The sequence below is a fragment of the Plecotus auritus genome, assembly GCF_963455305.1.
Source record: "Plecotus auritus genome assembly, chromosome: 9".
Classification (NCBI taxonomy): domain Eukaryota; kingdom Metazoa; phylum Chordata; class Mammalia; order Chiroptera; family Vespertilionidae; genus Plecotus; species Plecotus auritus.
Window position 1 is genome coordinate 112,151,955 of NC_137783.1, and position 20,452 is coordinate 112,172,406.

The following is a 20,452-nucleotide window of genomic DNA, read 5'->3' on the forward strand; positions in this document are numbered from 1 at the left end:
TGACAATTTTTGAACCGCGTAAAAATAAGACTTGTATAAGGTAACATGAACAAGGTAAAATAAAGACTTGGAAATATCTGTAACAGACATTAGAGCAGCATCTTACCCAGGCCTTAGACTTGTGGTTACTATCCTGTCTAGTGTCAAAACTACCCTGGGGAAAAAACTCTCAATCTGACCACACCAAAGCTAATTTTTCCTATGGGTTAAGAGAAAACATTGATGTCAGACAATTATTCTGCTTAAATTAGGAATCACATTGTACAATAAATTTTTTAGTTCTACATGTGGTAGAATTTAGGTAAGTTTAAAAGCTCAAATGAAACTGTCATATAACCAAACAGAATTAATATCCACAAAATATAAAGCACTCTCAGAAATAAATTAAGAAACAATGATCACATATTATGGAATAGGGAATTCAAAGATTAAAATGGCCAGTAAACATATATAAGGATATCCTTCACCGCTAATCAGTGAAGTGCAAATTACAATATACCAATTTTCACTATCATGCATGTAAAGATGAAAAAGCCCAACAACATGGAAAAGGTATAAGAAGTGAGCACTTTTATACAATGTGAACAAAAAATGCAAACTGGCATTCTTTTTAGAAGACAAATTGTTAGTAACACTGACCAAAATGTAAAAAATCTGTGTCTCTTTGACAGAATTCCAATTCTAAGAATCAATCTTATATAATACTAACACACAAAATTACATCACAAAGAACTTTATTAATGCATTGCTAATATCAAGTAACTCAAATGGCCATCAAAAAAAGAAAAGTTAAATAAATTACAGTGTATGTAGTTATGTGTATATACACCACACACACACACACACACACACACACACACACACTCTCTCTCTCTCTCTCTCTCTCTCTCTCTCAAATACTAGAGTTATATTTAAAGAATGAGTTAGCCCTAACTGGTCTGGCTCAATAGATAGAGCGTCAGCCTGTGGACTGAAGGGTCCCAATGCCCGGGTTGCAATCTTGATCCCCAGTAGGGGGCGTGCAGGAGGCTGATCAATGATTCTCATCATTAATATTTCTATCTCTGTCTCCCTCTCCTTTCCTCTCTGAAATCAATAAAAAAATATATCTTTTAAAATGAGTTAGAGCTATACATACGAAACAAAAGAAAAAACACATGCCGAAAATGTCATGGAAAATGAAAACAAGGAACACAGAATACTATATAAGGCACTTGCTTTCAGTTTGAAACATTTTGACTGCAGCACGTAATATGAAATACACTGAGACCCTGAAGACTCATACGCTATATAACCAAAACAAGTTAAATAAAACAATAGTTAACATTTGTATAATAATTTTATTAAAATTCCAGTTCATTTTTAAGAAATGCTAGTTGCACCCAGCTGGTGTTGCTCAGTGGTTGAGCATCAACCTATGAATCAGGAGGTCATGGACTGATTCCCAGCCAGGGAAGTGCCTGGTTTGCAGGCTTGATTCCTAGTAGGGGGTGTTCAGGAGACAGCTGATTGATGATTCTCTCTCATCATTGATGTTTCTATCTCTCTCTCTCTCCCTTCCTCTCTGAAATCAATAAAATATATATATTTTAAAATGCTAATTGCAGCCACATTAATAGCATATTCAACTACTTATTGTATTTCATCATTTGGCTTAAAAAAGCACTCATGTAGAATATAGTTTCCATTGAAAAATGCAACAAAAAAAAAGCCTATATATGTGTATATATATTTAAGCACGTTTGAAAAATGTATTTAAAGTGGTCTGACAAGATACATGCCAAACTTTCAATAGCTATACTTCACAACTGAAATATGTGGACTTTTCATGATACTACTATATTGTTGAAAATCTTTTTACAAGCACTTATATCTTTATTAAAAAAAAAAGAAACAGTTCATAGAGTATAAAATATTCTATTAAAAAGGATGACAAACAATCAGCGCATAGAATCAAAGACAGCAAATAACTGGTCAGTGGAAGCAAAGACCAATGGAAATAAATGGTATAGAAGTAAATGACCACACCCATGGTCAGATGAACTGGGAAAGAAGGCATAACTATATGCTTAAACAACCTTGTTGAACTGTACATGTTAAAACACTTATTCATTTTATGACTACTACCACTTCTCCATTATTTAAAGCAGCTAGGCAGGTACAAGGGTCAATGTCTTCAAAGACACTGAAAAAAAAATTATCATCAACAGCAGAAGTAAACACAAAGGTGTGACATCGCAGCTCTGTATCAAGGTGAAAAGAATTGAAAAGTATGCACAGACTTTACAAAAAGTCAGAACATTTGGGTAATAAAGCTTACTCAATAAATAGCCCAAGGTCTCAAATCCTGGTCTCAAAGGTAACACAGGGGAACCCAAAGTTAAAAATGTCACCCTATTAACAAGTCTCGCATTACACACTGAAAACCCCAGATAGACCAAGACTGTCAGAGGACAAACATTTTATAGAAAGGGAGCATAAGAAAAATGTGGCAATGTTTTAAAACCTCGCAAAGCATAACTGCTGGGAATGTTTTATAAATCCATTTGTGAAAATGAAAATTTAGACCTCTAATTTCCAGGCATATGATCAAATTCAAGTCTTAAGTTCCAGCGATTAGAAAGCCAAAATGGGAGAGAAACCAAGATGGCGGCATAGGTAAACACCTAAACTGCTGCCTCGCACAACAATTTCAAAACTACAACTAAAAGACAGAACGGACACCATCCAGAACCACAGGAAAGCTGGCTGAGTGAAAATTCTACAACTAGAAGCAAAGAGAAAAGCTCACAGAGAATTGGAGGTACGGCAAAGGGGCTTTGTGCACGCAGAGAGGAAGGGCGGCTGAGAGCCTGGCTGACTTTCTCTGGCGGAAGGGGGAAGGAAGCCACCGACCGCACTGAATCCCAGTTCTGACTGCACTGAACCCCAGTTCTGGGCGAACCCCTGGGGACCCACGCTCTTACGGGGGGAGTCTGGACTCTCGGGCGGAAACTCGGGAGCTGGGAAAGGCAGAAGTCTGAAGGCGCATGCGGGCCAGTGCGCACAAAGGCTGCGGAGGTTGCCACAGGCTTTCCCTAGTGGAAGGGAGTCAGAGAATCCTGACTGCCCTGAGCCCCAGTTCTGACTGCAGTGAACCCCAGTTCCAGGTGAGCTCCTGGGGACCCACGCTCTTGTGGGGGGAGTCTGGACTCTCGGGCGGAGACTCGGGAGCCGGGGAAGGCGGAGGACTGAAAGTGCGTGCGCCAGTGCGCACAAAGGCTGCGGAAGTTGCCACAGGCTTTCCCTAGTGGAAGGGAGTCAGAAGATTCTGACTGCACTGAGCCCCAGTTCTGACTGCAGTGAACCCCAGTTCCAGGCGAGCCCCTGGGGACCCACGCTCTTTGTGGGGGGAGTCTGGACTCTAAGGCGGAGACTCGAGCTGGGGAAGGCGGAGGACTGAAAGCGCACATGCGCGCAAGGGCAAGGCTGACAGGAAGCCAAGACTGAGACTCCACCCCATCCAAGCTGAGCACAGAGGCTATTGCAATTTGGCAAGTCTCATCCTATAAGGCTGTCTCCAGCACCGAACTTCTCCCAGCATAGACACAGCTGATCCTTACAGCCAACTGGCCCGGAGGTCAATTCTTCCCAGTGATACCAACAACAATAAAGACTTAATTACAACAAGGCTGTACACACAGTCCACAAAGGGGTGCACCAAGAGTGTCCACCTCAGGTTAACTGGGGAAGCAGACCCACTGGGCCATATTGGAAGCCTAGCACAAATATCTACCTTACCAACTCAGGGAATCAGTGAAAATGCGGGGTCAAAGAATCAGATCACGAACGAAAGAAATGGAGGAAAACAAACGACTGGATATAGAATTCAAAACCACGGTTATAAGACTTTTTAAGAATATCCTAGAAAAGGCCGATAAATATAACGAGACCCTCGAAGATATGAAAAAGGACCAACTAGAAATTAAACATACACTGACTGAAATAAAAAATATTATACAGAGACCCAGAAACAGAATAGAGGAACACAAGAATCAAGTCAAAGAATTGAAATACAAAGAAGCAAAAAACACTCAACTGAAAAAGCAAAAAGCAAAAAAAAAAAAAATCCAAAAAGTTGAAGATAATGTAAGAAGACTCTGGGACAACTTCAAGCGTACCAACATCAGAATTATGGGGGTGCCAGAAGAAGAGAGAGAGCAAGATACTGAAAACCTATTTGAAGAAATAATGACCGAAAACTTCCCCCACCTGGTGAAAGAAATAGACTTACAAGTCCAGGAAGCCCACAGAACCCCAAACAAAAGGAATCCAAAGAGGACCACACCAAGACACATCATAATTAAAATGCCAAGAGCAAAAGACAAAGAGAGAATATTAAAAGCAGCAAGAGAAAAACAGTTAATTACCTACAAGGGAGCGCCCATACGACTGTCAGCTGACTTCTCAACAGAAACTATGCAGGCCAGACGGGAGTGGCAAGAAATTTTCAATGTGATGAATAGCAAGAACCTACAACCAAGATTACTCTACCCAGCAAAGCTATCATTCAGAATTGAAGGGCAGATAAAGAGCTTCACAGATAAGAAAAAGCTGAAGGAATTCATCACCACCAAACCAGTATTATATGAAATGCTGAAAGGTATTCTTAAAGAAGAGGAAGAAGAAAAAAGTAAAGAGAAAAATTATGAACAACAAATACATATCTATCAACAAGCGAACCTAAAAATCAAGTGAATTAAAAACCTGAGGAACAGAATAATCTGGTGAATATAATAGAATCAGGGGCATAGAAAGGGAGTGGACTGATAATTCTCAGGGGGAAAGGGGTATGGGGGGTTCATGAAGAGAATGGACAAAAATCATACACCTATGGATGAGGACAGTGGGGGGGAGGTAAGGGCAGAAGGTGGGGTGGGAAATGGGTGGAGGGGAGCTATGGGGGGAAAAAGGAGAAATAATTGTAATAATCTGAATAAAGATTTATTTAAAAAAAATAAATAAATAAAACTAGTTAAGAACAACAACAACAAAAAAAAATAGAAAGCCAAAATGATTACTTCCTAAATCTCATGGTACAATTCCTTACCTGTTCCAAATCCTGTACCAAGCCCAGTTCCCAGAGTCCCGGGTCCTGGTTTACTTCCAAAAATACTATTCCCACTGGTATTTGTGCCAAAACCTAGAAAGACAAAAGAATGAGTGGACTGTACTTTAAATACAACTCTCACTTTCTTGCACAAGGGACTTTAATGGAAAGCATTTTGACCCTAAGTTTTACATCCTTTCAGTTAGATATCCTAATGGTAGGCTAATTTATTAATACTACAAGTCTTCCTATTAATACATTTCAGCCTTGAAATACCAATTCAATATAGGATAATATCCAATTTTTAAAAGCAAAGTGAGCCCTGGCCGGTTTGGCTCAGTGGATAGAGCGTCGGCCTGCGGACTGAAGGGTCCCGGGTTCGATTCCGGTCAAGGGCACGTACCCTGGTTGCGGGCACATCCCAGTTGGGGGTGTGCAGGAGGCAGCTGGTCGATGTTTCTCTCTCATCGATGTTTATGGCTCTCTGTCCCTTTCCCTTCCTCTCTGTAAAAATTCAATAAAATTTATAGAAAAAAAAAAAAAAAAAGCAAAGTGATTGTGCTTGAGCTTGGGAAACATTACCTTTGTAAGGCTCAAAGTCTCCAACCTATGTCTCATGGTTATTAGAAGAAAAACTCATTCCCTCAAACTTTCAATAAAAAAATAAGATAGTCAACAAATAAAGACACTTTAATGAATCTAGAGGTTCTTGCTAAGAGAAAATTACCTATAGAAAATCTCTTAAGCGCCCTAGCCGGTTTGGCTCAGTGGACAGAGTGTTGGCCTGTGGACTAAAGGGTCCGAGGTTCAATTCTGGCCAAGGGCACATGCCTGGGTTGTGTAGGGGGTGTGCAGGAGGCAGCCAATCAATGATTCTCATCATTGATGTTTCTATCTCTCTATCCCTCTCCCTTCCTCTCTGAAATCAATAAAAATATGTTTAAAAAAATAAAAAAATCTCTAAAGCAACTTTCGTTTTGAACAAATGGATGTTATATGGATGATAATAAGTGGCTGATCACACATAAGAAGCTTTAATGGTGTCATATTCAATCAGCTCATAGGAGCACTCAAGTACTCGGCTAGCTGATATTAAAAAGAAAATAACCACTCATAAACTTTTCTTGAATTGAATTGTTTCAAAGAGATAATGGAGAGTTGTACAAACCATCCTCCTTCACTATGACCCATCATTTAGAAATATCCTGATGCCCCTGTAAATTCCACAGATCTCCCCACAAACACACCTACATCACATTACTGCTATTATTTCTCTTTTGTTCAGATATGTCCACACTGTTTCTGCACTCTTTGTGGAGCTACATAACAACAACAAAACTAATGAATATATCATTAATGTATTTTATAAGAGGAAAACAATAATCAATCATTGGCCAGCAAACCTTGTTGGTAAAATACTTGAAAGTCTTTTTTATAGACATCATGAAGAGGAACAAATACAAAAGATTTACAGAATAAACAGAGTATCTTGGAATGTATGACAGTATCACCTACTAAGATTATACACTGTCAGATCAGTCATTTAAAAATACAAGCAGTAATCTAACTTCATCTCAATACATTTAATTCATACACTCATTAAATCTTTTCAATTGTGCTAATTAATAGCTTTGCTACAAAAACAGAGTACTGCCTACTCAAGCACAATCAATTCTTTTAGAAGAAGAAAAAAAAAAATGGCTCGGTTGGCATGGCTCAGTGGTTTTTTTGTATACCTATGAACCAGGAGGTCCCAGATTGATTCCGGGTCAGAGCACATGCCCATGTTGCAGGCTCAATCCCCAGTAGGGGGCATTCAGGAGGCAGCAACCTTGCAAAATGTCAAAAATATTTGGGTAATAAATCATCATTTATGTTTTTATTGCCCTCTCCATTCCTTTCTGAAATCAATAAGGCTGTATTTAAGAAAAGAAAAAAATGTACTTGGAGATATTATTTTTGAGTTAAAATTTAACCAGAAAGTATCATCCATCCCCATAAACAGCAGAAAACAAAATATTTATGAACTACCTCAAACCCACAGGAGGGAAATAAGTCCCAACTTACACTGTTTATACCACACATTTACTCAGATTCTTACTGACAAAAGTTTATCACCTCTGTCATTTCAAACAATTTTTAAAATTAAGAACAATTACTTAATGATCAATTAATTTACGACAAAGGAATCAAGAATATACGAATGGGAAAGGATAGCCTCTTTAATGAATGATATTGGGGAAAACTGGACAGCCACATGCAAAAGAATCAAACTGGACCACTATCTAACACCATACACAAAATGGATTAAAAAAGACATAAAACGTTAAGACCTGAAACCAACTAATTCCTATAAGAAAGCATATGTGGTAATCTCCCTGATATCTGTCTTGGTGATGGTTTTTTGGATCTGACACCAAAAGCAAAGGCAACAAAAGCAAAAATAATCAAGTGGGACTACATCAAACTAAAAAGCTTCTATACAGCAAAGGAAACCATCGGTAAAATGAAAGGCAACCTACTGCATGGGAGAAAATATTTGCAGATCATACATCTGAATAAATGGTTACTATCCAAAATACATGAAGAACTAATTCAACTCAATAGCAAAAAAAATCTGATTAGAAAATGGGCAGAGAATCTGAATAGACATTTTAGTTTTGGCTAACAGGCACACAAAAAAAGGTGCTCAACATCACTAATTACCAGTAAACTGCAAATCAAAACCACATAAATTATCACCTCACACCTGTTAGAATGGCCAACATCAAAAAGGCAAGAAACAAGTACTGGCAAGGATGTGGAAGAAAGGGCACCACTGTGCACTGTTGGTGGAAATGTATGGTGTAACAACTATGGAAATCAGTATCAAAATTCCTCAAAACATTTAAAGTAGAACTGTCATACAGCTCAACAATTACATTTGCAGATATTCATCCAAAGAAAATGAAAAAATTACCTCAAAAAATATATGCATCATTTACAACTAGAGGCCTGGTGCATGAATTCGTGCACCAATGTGGTCCCTCGGCCTGGCCTGCGGAAATCCCCCAAGGGGTCCTCCTGGATTGAGAGAGGGCACAGGTCAGGCCGAGGGACCCCACCGGTGCATGACTGGGGCCGGGGAGGGACTGTGGGAGGGCTCCAGGGCATGTCTGGCCCATCTGACCCAGTCCCGATCAGCTGGACCCCAGCAGCAAGCTAACCTACTGGTCAGAGCATCTGCCCCTTGGTGGTCAGTGCATGTCATAGCTACCAGTAGAATGGTCACTTAGGCTTTCATGTAAAAAAAATAAAAATAAAAAAAATATATACACACACATACACACACACACATATGTGTGTGTATATATATGTATATACATATAGACAGAATATTATTGAGATAAAAATACAATAAAATCTGGTCATCAACAACAAGATAAAATTTGGGGGCATTATGGTAAGTGAAAAAAGTCAAGTCAGACAGAAAAATACAAATGCAACATGGTCTCACTTATATGTAGAACCTAAAAAAATGAACTCATAGATAGGGAACAGATCAGTGGTTGCTAGAGGTGGGGGAATAGGTAAATGGGGGGTTTCAAAAACTGCAAACTTCTGGTTATAAGTCATATGGATATAATGTACAGCATAGTGACAAAAGTTAATAATACTGTATTGCATATTTGAAAGTTGCTAAGAAAGTAAATCACAGCCCTAGCTGGTTTGGCTCAGTAAATAGAGCGTCGGCCTGCGGACTGAGTGGTCCCAGGTTCGATTCCAGTCAAGGGCATGTACCTTGGTTGTGGGCACATCCCCAGTGGGGAGGCGGGTGCTGGAGGCAGCTGATAGATGTTTCTCTCTCATCAATGTTTCTAACTTTCTATCCCTCTCAACTTCCTCTCTGTAAAAAAATCAATAAAATATATATATAAAAAAAGAGTAAATCATAAAAGTTTTCATCACAAGAAAAAGAAAATTTGTAACTATGTATGGTGACAGGTATTAACTGGACTTACTGTGGTGATCATTTCCCAATACATATAAATATTGAATCATTATGTTGTATATTTGAAACTAATATAATTATACCTTAAAAAATCAGCTTAGCCCTGGCCAGGTAGCACAATTGGTTAGAGGGTTGTCCCAATATGCCAACATTATAGGTTCGATCCCTGATCAGAGCACATATAAGAAGCAACCAATGAATGCATAAATAAGTGGAACAACAAATTGATGCTTCTCTCAAATCAATTTTTTATAAAAATAAGCTTAAAAAAGATGTCTAGGACAGTTAAAGGAGCTATTTGTATACAAAAGCAGCATAGAAGAGGCACTGATTTATTGCTAAGCACCATCTTATCAATACCCAAAGGATCTTCATCCTCTTTAAATCTATTCCATTCATTCAGAAATTCAGACATTATCATAGAGTCACTTAAACTTGTCCATAATTATTTACCAAGAAAATGAGCTGAAAACTCTAAAGAATAACTGAAAGATCTGGCAACACCAATTAATTGTAGCAGGTATCCCAACCTTTAACAGTGTGGATTAATCACAATCCCATACTGAATAGCGTGTAAATGACAATGACATAATGATGGCCCCAAATCTTGGCATAACCTTATTCCATTTCCAGATTTGTTATAGGACTTATTTCTAAATCACATGATTATCTCTGCCCACAAAATCAAAGTTGACAACTTCCCAAGAAAATAGGAAAATCAAAGAAAGCTTTATTTAGACCTGAATCTCTTGAGGACAATACTGAAGTAAGTTCCTCCAAGAGTATAACAAAACTTGCCGCCCTGCAACCTCCATCTGACTTATAAATTACAGGGAATCCTTCCTCTTAGGGCCCCAATTATTCATTCTTTAATTCATTTAACAAACTTTTAGTGAGCACCTACTAACTGCCAGGCATTCGATCAACATTAGGGATTTTTTTTTAAAAAAGGGCAATTCAAATTCAGCATGTAAGCTGCTGGGACACATCAGATAATGATGAGACCTTCCATTTTCAAATCACTGAACATGAGTAAAAACAAAGTATCTCCAAATAAACCCAAAATCTGCAATCTTGGAATAACATCAAATACATTTCAGAAGTCTAGCCTATTTTATCAAGTATAGCCTACACAAACACTAAGTCAGATAGAAGTAACATTTGATTTTGTGCTACAGAAAAAAATATGACCCTAGCTCAGCCGTGGGCAAACTACGGCCTGCGGGCCGAATCCAGCCCGTTCGGCTGTTCTATCCGGCCCGTGGAGCCGAAAGAGCGGAGGGTTCTCTTGCTCTCCCCTCCGCTCCTTTACTTTGAATTTATATTAGTTCACACAAACACTCCATCCATGCTTTTGTTCCGGCCCTCTGGTCCAGTTTAAGAACCCATTGTGGCCCTCGAGTCAAAAAGTTTGCCCACCCCTGCTAGCTGGTTTGGCTCAATGAATAGAGTGTCAGCCTGCGGACTGAAGGTCCTGGGTTCAATTCCCATCAGGGGCACAGGCCTGGGTTGCAGCAACGATCTGCAATAGGGGGCGTTCAGGAGGCAGCCAATCAATGGTTCTCTCTCATCATTGATGTTTCTATCTCTCTCTCCCTCCCTTTCTGAAATCAATAAAAATATTTTTTAAAAATAAATAAAACCATCCAATAATTAAAAAAATATATATGCATTTTCAAAGGGAGCAAAAGTGGTTCTTGGGAGGGCTAAAATGGTCTTGAATGGCTCCTTGGGGAAAAGTGATAGTGACTTAAAAAAAAAAAGGTGGAAAAGCACTGATTTAATGCTTAAGTATCTTTCCCATCTTAATTCTGTAGATAAAAACAAGTACACAAAATAGATGCCCATGTTAACCAAGTCCAATGCTTCAAAACCTTTCTTTCATAAAGTACAACCAAAAAGAATTATAGATGGAATGATAATCATTACTAGGAGCGATCAAGCAAAAGGAGTTACAAAATATATAAATATTGGAATTGGTACCTGACAAGGACCTATCTACTTCACATAGTTCATATTTCTGTGAAAACATATAACCTTTTAATGGACGATTAAGATAGTCCCTTTCTCCAATATGTTACAAGATCATTTAAAAACTCACTGAGCCCTGGCTGGTGTGGCTGAGTTGGTTGGAGTGTCGTATCATAAACCAAAAGGCGGTGAGTTCAATTCCCATTCAGAGTGTGTAAGGGAGGCAACTGATTAATGTTTCTCACATTGATGTTTCTCCGTTCCTCTCTGAAATCAATTTTTTTAAAAACTCACTGAAAAACTATGTGACTACTGATCTATGGCAAATAACCATGTTCTTTGCATTAATGTCCCACTAGATATCCAGCACCTAATGATGTATCTGAAATCCTTAGCAAATATTTAAACCACTATTTCATTTGGTGATAAAATGAACTTTCCATTATCTGATTTAACACAATAATGTTGAATTTGTTTGAAAATTTAATTTGATAGTTATGGTAGGCATTTAACATAATATTGTATAATGTTTCCTTTAAACGGGTTTTAATTTTTCCAAAGAATAGTTTAGGGTTTGTTTTGTCAATTATTGTTCAATCTTATTTGAATTTTCAGAATCTTTTACAATGAACATGTAATAAAAAATAAAGCTTTTTGCAACTATAACTAAAAATCCACAATATCAAAAAGGACTCAAATCATCAAATCTCAAAAAATAAAAAAAAAAAAAAAACATTTAAAACAAGAATCACGAAATTCTTGTTTCTATGCACTACTTCCCTGTTTGAAACCTGGCCTAACAGAATGTATTATCTCAACCAAGTTTGTTTCATTTGTGGTTTCTCAACTACTGATTTAAAAAATTAATCCAGCCGAAACCGGTTTGGCTCAGTGGATAGAGCGTTGGCCTGCGGACTGAAAGGTCCCGGGTTCGATTCCGGTCAGGGGCATGTACCTTGGTTGCGGGCACATCCCCAGTGGGGGGTGTGCAGGAGGCAGCTGATCGATGTTTCTCTCTCATCGATGTTTCTAGCTCTCTATCCCTCTCCCTTCCTCTCTGTGAAATATCAATAAAATATATTAAAAAAAAAAAATTAATCCAAAGAAAATGATGTGTCCTAATTTTGAAAAAAATCTATCTCCATTAGAGAACCAACTTTCTGCAAAGTACTGCTGCATGTGCTGAATGGCCCATTTTATCCAAAGTAGAATGTTCAAACATATATGAATGAGGAAAGGCAATTGAATATCTCTGGTATCTCAACCCATGCCCATGATTTTAAATCTTTCCCTCTTATACTGACATCGAGCTATGGCTTACCTGAGAATTTTTAAATATTCCCAATCATATGAATCAGGAGAATGATGTGTGGTATAGTCAGTGTAACTTTAAGAGAGCCAAACCTGCTTTTTATATGTACCAAAATTGGAAGTGTTTGTATTGGTTCCTAAAGTCAGGGTTGGTTTGTTACCAAAGAGCCCGCCACTGGTTGTACCAAATGAAGGAGCACTGGTTGTGCTGGTTCCAAATGTAGTAAGCTTGTTATTGCCAAACAGGGTCTAAAAAGAACAGAATATAGGAAAAAATTTTAGTATAAAAAACAGTAAATAGAGGATAACTCGGGTATGCGGGATTGGGTGTGAAGTAAAGGAGAGAAACCATTATTTTTATAAAAAAGATAAAAGGAGCTGTTTTGGGCTCAGTGGATAGAGCGTTGGATTACAGACTGAAGGGTCCTGGGTTCAATTCCGGTCAAGGGCACATGCCCGAGTTGTGGGCTGGATTCCCAGTGGGGTGGGGGGTGGGGGGTGGGTGGGTGGCGTGCAGGAGGCAGCAGATCCATGGTTCTCTTTCATTATTGATGTTTCTATCTCTCTCCGTCTCCCTTCCTCTCTGAAATCAATAAAAATATATTTTTTAAAAAAAAGATAAAAGGAGGATGAATAAAGACTGGCAGAGCCCTAGCTGGTTTGGCTCAGTGGATAGAGAGTCAGTCGGTGGACTGAAAGGTCTTAGGTTCGATTCCGGTTAAGAGCACATGCCTGGGTTGTGGGCTCGATCCCCAGTGGGGGGGCATGCGGGAGGCAACTGATCAATGATTGTCTCTCATCATCGATGTTTCTATCTCTCTCTCCCTCCTCTTTCCTCTCTAAAATTAATAAAAAAATATTTTAAAAAATATATATTAAAAAAAGAAAGACTAGCAGAAAAGTAAACTAGTCTGAGCAACATTGACATTATGCATACAGCCTCAGAAGTTAATGGAAACCCCTCAGCATCACAAGATTTCAGAGAGGCAAAAAAAAATAATACAGGAATCAAATATATTTTTTTAACCTGGTAACAGAAATGTATCATGTATTTAATTAGACAGTAGAAACAATTACAATAAAAAATTTAAGCATTCTTTAAGTGAACCTTCAAAACATTAAGCGAAAGAAATGTCACATTATATGATTCCATTATATGAAATGACCAAAATAGGTAAATTCACAGACAGAGCCCTAACTGGTTTGGCTCAGTGGATAGAGCGTCGGCCTGCGGACTGAAGGGTTCCAGGTTCGATTCCGGTCAAGGGCATGTACCTGGGTTGCCAGCACATCCCCAGTAGGGGGCGTGCAGGAGGCAGCTGATCGATGTCTCTCATCGATGTTTCTAACTCTCTATCCCTCTCTCTTCCTCTCTGTAAAAAATCAATAAAATATATTAAAAAAAAAAAATTCACAGACAGAAAGCAGGCCTGAGGTAACTGGCGGCAATGAGAAGTGATGAGTATGAGGTTCCTTTTTAGGGTGATAAATATGTTCTAAAATTGACTGTGGTGATAGTTTCACATTCGGTGACTAGAATAAAAGCCACTGAATTGTAAACTTTAAGAGGGTAAATTGTATGGTACATAGATTATATCTCAATAAGGTTATTTAAAAATAACTTTCGGAGGCATTATATAATTTTCACAATTTCTTACATCAACTAGCTAACCAAACAAAGTTAAGAAATAACAGATTCCAATCTCTATAAAATCAGAAATACATGTTTTAGAGATTTTTAAAAAATTACCCACACTATATGTTTAAAGCTTTTTATAATGGGTATAATACAGATTGACTGCTTCATACTGATTCTCATACAGTTTAAGTGGTAATCAAGAATTTACTATTGTTTTTAGGTGAAGCACATTCTAAAATTATAATTTACTTAAATAACTTAACAAGAAAAATAATTCAGTTAAGCCTCCAGCAACATGAGAACTGTAAAAACACCAACAATTAACAATTTTTTAAAAAAATATATTTTATTGATATTTTACAGAGAGGAAGGGAGAGGGGTAGAGAGCTAGAAACATCGATGAGAGAGAAAGATCGATCAGCTGCCTCCTGCACACCCCCCACTGGGGATGTGCCCGCAACCAAGGTACATGCCCTTGACCAGAATCGAACCCGGGACCCTTGAGTCCGCAGGCCGACGCTCTATCCACTGAGCCAAACCGGTTTCGGCACAACAATTAACAATTTTATCAATACCAAAAATATTTAATTCTCAAATATCATATCCACTTGTCACATAAAACAGGTCAGAACAAAAAGTTAAAAATTACCCAATTTAAGAATGAAAGCATCTCAATTTAGACTCAACAATTTAAATTAAAAAATTAGAGGGTAGTTTGCTATCAAAAGTAAACTGCAGCCCTGACTGGTTTGGCTCAGTGGATAGAGTGTCAGCCTGGGGAATGAAAGGTCCCAGGTTCCGGTCAAGGGCATGTACCTTGGTTATGGGTACATCCCCAGTAGGGGGTGTACAGGAGGCAGCTGATCGATGTTTCTCTCTCATCGATGTTTCTAACTCTCTATCTCTCTCCCTTCCTCTCTGTAAAAAATCAATAACATATATTTTTTTAAAGAAGTAAACTGCCCTAACCGGTTTGGCTCAGTGGCTAGAGCGTCGACCTGCGGACTGAAGGGTCCCAGGTTCGATTCCGGTCAAGGGCATGTACCCTGGTTGCGGGCACATCCCCAGTAGGGGGTGTGCAAGAGGCAGCTGATTGATGTTTCTCATCGATGTTTCTAACTCTCTATCCTTCTCCCTTCCTCTCTGTAAAAAATCAATAAAATATATTTTTTTAAAAAAAGTAAACTGCACACAAGCATTGAAGTAAAAAGTTTAAAAAAGAACTATTTGAAAAGTAACCTATTAAAGTTACCTAATAACTTTTCAGTATCAAATCATATAATATACCCAATAAGATACTTGAAAGACAGTAAAATATTTTTGAGAAATTCCTTTAACAGATTTAGACACCTCTTCATATTATAATCAAATGTAAAAACCCACCGAACCAACAGCACCAAATCCAGTATTGGTCTGCCCAAAGAGACCTGTTCCTGTTCCAAATGCTGTCCCAGTGCTGGTGTTTGTAGCTGTCCCAAAAAGACCTCCCGGCTGCGAGGCTTGGGTTACTCCAAATAAACCCTGCAAAAAGTAACCTAGATTAAAAGATGTCCTACAGTAGTCAGTTTAAGAGTCTTTCTTAAATTAGTAATAGTTGACTTTTTAAAAGCTTATGTGGTAAATACTTTCTTTAACACTCTACATAGAGCATTTCTTCACAACAACCCTAAAAAGCTGGGCCATTTTCCAAAAGAAAATAAACCTCAGAGCAGTCAAAATTTGACCAATATATCACAGCTACTGAGTGGCAGAACCAAATTTCAAATAAGCAAGGCTTGTATCATCCAATGTTAAAATATTTTACTTGTGCATTAGTTTACAAAATTACTGTACTAATGAAACTATTGCTTGTTTTAAATTTAATAAATCTTTGTCAGATTATTGCAATTGTTCCTCTTTTTTTCCCCCATAGCTCCCTTCCACCCAGTTCCCACCCCACCCTCTGCCCTTACCTCCCCCACACTGTCCTCAAGTCTCTTCCTACACCTCCCACACCCCTCTCCCCCCCTCACAAGAATTGTCAGTCCACTCCCTTTCTATGCCCCTGATTTTATATTCACCAGTTTATTCTGTTCATCAGATTTTTTATTCACTTGATTTTTATTTTTTTATTTTTATTTTTTTTAAATAAATCTTTATTCAGATTATTACAATTATTTCTCCTTTTTCCCCCCATAGCTCCCCTCTACCCATTTCCCACCCCACCTTCTGCCCTTACCTCCCCCCCACTGTCCTCATCCATAGGTGTATGATTTTTGTCCATTCTCTTCATGAACCCCCCATACCCCTCTCCGCCTGAGAATTATCAGTCCACTCCCTTTCTATGCCCCTGATTCTATTATATTCACCAGATTATTCTGTTCCTCAGGTTTTTAATTCACTTGATTTTTAGGTTCGCTTGTTGATAGATATGTATTTGTTGTTCATAATTTTTCTCTTTACATTTTTTCTTCTTCCTCTTCTTAAAGAATACCTTTCAGCATTTCATATAATACTGGTTTGGTGGTGATGAACTCCTTCAGCTTTTTCTTATCTGTGAAGCTCTTTATCTGCCCTTCAATACTGAATGATAGCTTTGCTGGGTAGAGTAATCTTGGTTGTAGGTTCTTGCTATTCATCACTTTGAATATTTCCTGCCACTCCCGTCTAGCCTGCATAGTTTTTGTTGAGAAATCAGCTGATAATCATATGGGTGCTCCCTTTTAGGTAATTAACTGTTTTTCTCTTGCTGCTTTTAATATTCTCTCTTTGTCTTTTGCTCTTGGCATTTTAATTATGATGTGTCTTGGTGTGGTCCTCTTTGGATTCCTTTTGTTTGGGGCTCTGTGTGCTTCCTGGATTTGTAAGTCTATTTCTTTCACCAGGTGGGAGAAGTTTTCAGTCATTATTTCTTCAAATAGGTTTTTAGTATCTTGCTGCTCTCTCTCTTCTTCTGGCACCCCCATAATTCAGATGTTGGTACACTTGAGGTTGTCCCAGAGGCTCCTTACACTATCTTCAAATTTTTGGATTCTTTTTGCTTTTTGCTTTTCCGGCTGAGTGTTTTTTGCTTCTTTGTATTTCAACTCCTTGACTTGATTCTTGCGGTCCTCTAGTCTGCTGTTAGGTCTCTGTATAATATTTTTTATTTCAGTCAGTGTATGTTTAATTTCTAGTTGGTCCTTTTCCATATCCTCAAGGGTCTCACTAAACTTATCGGCCTTTTCTAGGAAATTCTTGAAAAATCTTATAACCGTGGTTTTTGAACTCTATATCCTATCGTTTGCTTTCCTCCATTTCCTTCATTTGTGACCTGTTTCTCCGCATTTTCGCTGCTTTCCTGAGTTGGTAGAGTAGCTTTGTGTGGTAGGTGTCCTCTAGGACACCTCAGTTACCTGAGGTGGACGCTCTTGGTGTACCCCTTTGTAGGCTGTGTGCTCAGCCTTGTTGTAGTTAAGTCTTGATTGTTGTTGGTATCACTGGGAGGAATTGACCTCCAGGCCAACTGGCTGTGAGGATCAGCTGTGTCTATGCTGGGAGAACTTCTGTGCTAGAGACACTCTTATGAGACAAGACTTGCAAAATTGCAAAAGCCTCTGTGCTCAGCTTGGATGGGGCAGAGTTTTAGGGCGGAGCAGACAGCCTTGGTTTCCCATCAGCCCTGCCCTATGAGGCCCCTGGGTCTCAGTGTCCCTCGGTAATTGCTGCAAGCACCTCTGAGAGAAAGCCGCCCTCGAGTTTCGCCCGCTGCCAGACAGTCCAGTTTCTCCCTGAATTAGTCAGGGTTCCCAGAAACTTGCCCGGAACTGGAGTTCAATGCAGTCAGGAGCTTCTGTCTCCCTCCTGCTTTAGAAAGCCAGCCGCGCACTCAGCCTTCCGTGCGTTCAACTGTCAGTCCTCCCTGTGCGCGTGTACCTCCGGACCTCTGCCTTCCACAGCTCCCGAGTCTCAGTGTGCTTTCTTTTTCCTGACAGTCCAGATTCCCCCCGAATGAGTCTGGTTCCCCAGCGTCTCACCAGGGACTGGAGTTCAGTGCAGTTGGGAGTTTCCTTCTCCCTCCCGCTTTAGAAAGCCAGCTGCGCACTCAGCTGCCGGTGCACACAGCCTCCCGTCCTCTCCATGTGCGAGTCTCCGTACCTCAGCCTTTTGTAGCTCCTCTGAGTCTCAATGTGCTTTCCTCTTTTCTTCTAGTTGTAGAATTTCCACTCAGCCAGCTTTCCTGTGGTTCTGGATGGTGTCTGTTTTATCTTTTAGTGGTAGTTTTGATATTGTTGTGCGAGGCAGCAGTTTAGGTGTTTACCTATGCCGCCATCTTGGTTTCTCTAGCTGGACCATTGTTGAAGTGACAACTTAAAGTAGTATTTTTAAACAGTTTCATTGAGACATAATTTACATATCATAAAATTTACTCATTTATAGTAGACTATTTAATTGTTTTGTGCAACAATCTCACTCTCTAAATTTAGAACACTTTTATCACTATAAAAAGAAACCCCAGGGCCCGGCTGGTGTGGCTCAATGGTTGAGCATCGACCTACTAACCAGGAGGTCAGAGTTTGATTCCGGGTCAGGGTACATGCCTGGTTTGCAGGCTCGATCCCCAGTAGGGGAAGTGCAGGAGGCAGCAGATCAATGACTGATGTTTCTATCTTATATCTCTCTCCCTCTCTCTCTGAAATCAATAAAAAAAATATTATTTTAAAAAAACAACCCCACACTCATTAGCAGTTACTGCCCTCCCAATTCCTAGATAATCAATCACTAATCTACCTTCTGTTTCCATGGATTTGTCCATCCAGAACATTTCATATAAAGGAATGATAAAAAATGTGGTGTTTGGTGAATGGCTTCATTCACTTAGCATGTGTAAAGGTCCATCCATGTTGTAGAATATATCAGAGTACTTCACCCCATATCATCCTAATAGAAGAATAATATGCAAATAGACTGAACAACCAATCTAAGCATAATATGCTAATAATATGCTAAGGATACTCAACCGCTCCTTTGACATGCACTGACCACCAGGGGGCAGATGCTCTGACTGGTAGGTTAGCTTGCTGTTGGGGTCCGGCCGATCGGGACTGAGCGAGATGGGCCAGACACGCCCTGGAACCCTCCTGCGGTCCCTCCTCAGCCCAATTGTGCACCGGTGAGGTCCTTCAGCCAGGTCTGCGCCCTCTCAAAATCTGGGATGCCTCGGAGAATGTTGGAGAGTCGGTTTCAGCCTGATCACACAGGCCACTCCCTTTGGAAGGGCGCCAGACGCAGGGCTCATGGCTGGCAAGCGCTGCTGTGGCAGTGAGGGCCTCTCTGAGCCTGCAGCAGGCACAGTGGGGCCAGGATGAACAGGAGCAGCAGGTAGGAGCTGCAGGCTGCGTTGGACTTTGGGTTTAGGCCCGATCCCTGCAGGCTATCCCGAAGGACCCGACCCGTGCAGGATTTCGTGCACTGGGCCTCTAGTTATCTATATTTATAAAAAGCCAGCGACTAAAACGCCGGAATGACTGGTCGCTATGATGCCCACTGCAGTGGCCAACTGACCCATCAGGGGTGGGGCCAGCTGGCCAACCTCCCATGTCCCCTCTGCCTCTGCCCCCGCCCCCTTCCTCCGCCGGTCCAACCCCCATCAGCCCACATTGGGGTGGGCCAGTTGGACTCCAGCCGTGCACGAATTTGTGCAACGGGCCTCTATAGTTAAATAATAGTCTAGAGCAGCTGTGGGCAAACTACGGCCTGCGAGCCGGATCCGGCCCGTTCGGCTGTTCTATCCGGCCCGTGGAGCCGAAAGAGCGGAGGGTTCTCTTGCTCTCCCCTCCGCTCCTTTACTTTGAATTTATATTAGTTCACACAAACACTCCATCCATGCTTTTGTTCCGGCCCTCCGGTCCAGTTTAAGAACCCATTGTGGCCCTCGAGTCAAAAAGTTTGCCCACCCCTGGTCTAGAGTGTGAGTGTGTGAGAGTGTATGTGCATATATATCACACTTATTTATCCATTGATGGACATTTGGGTTTCTCCACCTTTTGCCTAGTATGAAAGTGCTGCTATGATACAAGTTTGTGTACAAGCCTTTTGTTGATTTAAATGTTTTTATTGACTTTTTAGAGAAAGAGAGAGATAGAAAAATCGATGACACAGAAAGATCGATCGGCTGCCTCCTGCATGCCCCCCTACAGGGGATTGGGCCTGCAGCCTGGGCATGTGAGACCTCTTGGTACATGGAACAATGCTCAACCCACCAAACCACACTGGCTGGGCTATATACAAGTTTTTATGTTTTCATTTCTCTTGGAGAAATACCAAGGTGTACAACTTGGTATTTATTCATGGTATATATGGTAACTCAGTTTAACATTTTTAGGAAGCACCAAACTATTTTTCAAAGTGGTTGCATATATGAGGGTTCCAAATTCTTGAAAATACTTATTACTGTCTTTTTGTTTATATCCAAAAGTAAGATATCATTTTG

At 39.9% G+C, this 20,452-nt stretch overlaps 1 protein-coding gene across 2 annotated transcripts in view; it reads right to left on the reverse strand.

Moving 5' to 3' along the window:
• The window catches only part of NUP98 (nucleoporin 98 and 96 precursor), a 108,518-nt gene that overhangs the window by 59,687 nt on the left and 28,379 nt on the right, over window positions 1–20,452 (reverse strand). Inside the window, exons 9-11 of one of the 2 annotated variants that reach the window (XM_080688555.1) lie at window positions 15,385–15,522; window positions 12,524–12,611; window positions 5,090–5,182 (exon numbers count right to left, since the gene is read on the reverse strand). In XM_080688555.1, the coding sequence (XP_080544681.1) occupies window positions 5,090–5,182; window positions 12,524–12,611; window positions 15,385–15,522 (319 nt within the window). Of the gene's footprint in view, window positions 1–5,089; window positions 5,183–12,472; window positions 12,612–15,384; window positions 15,523–20,452 lie in introns of both variants that reach the window. The other variant, XM_080688554.1, reaches the window with a different exon arrangement.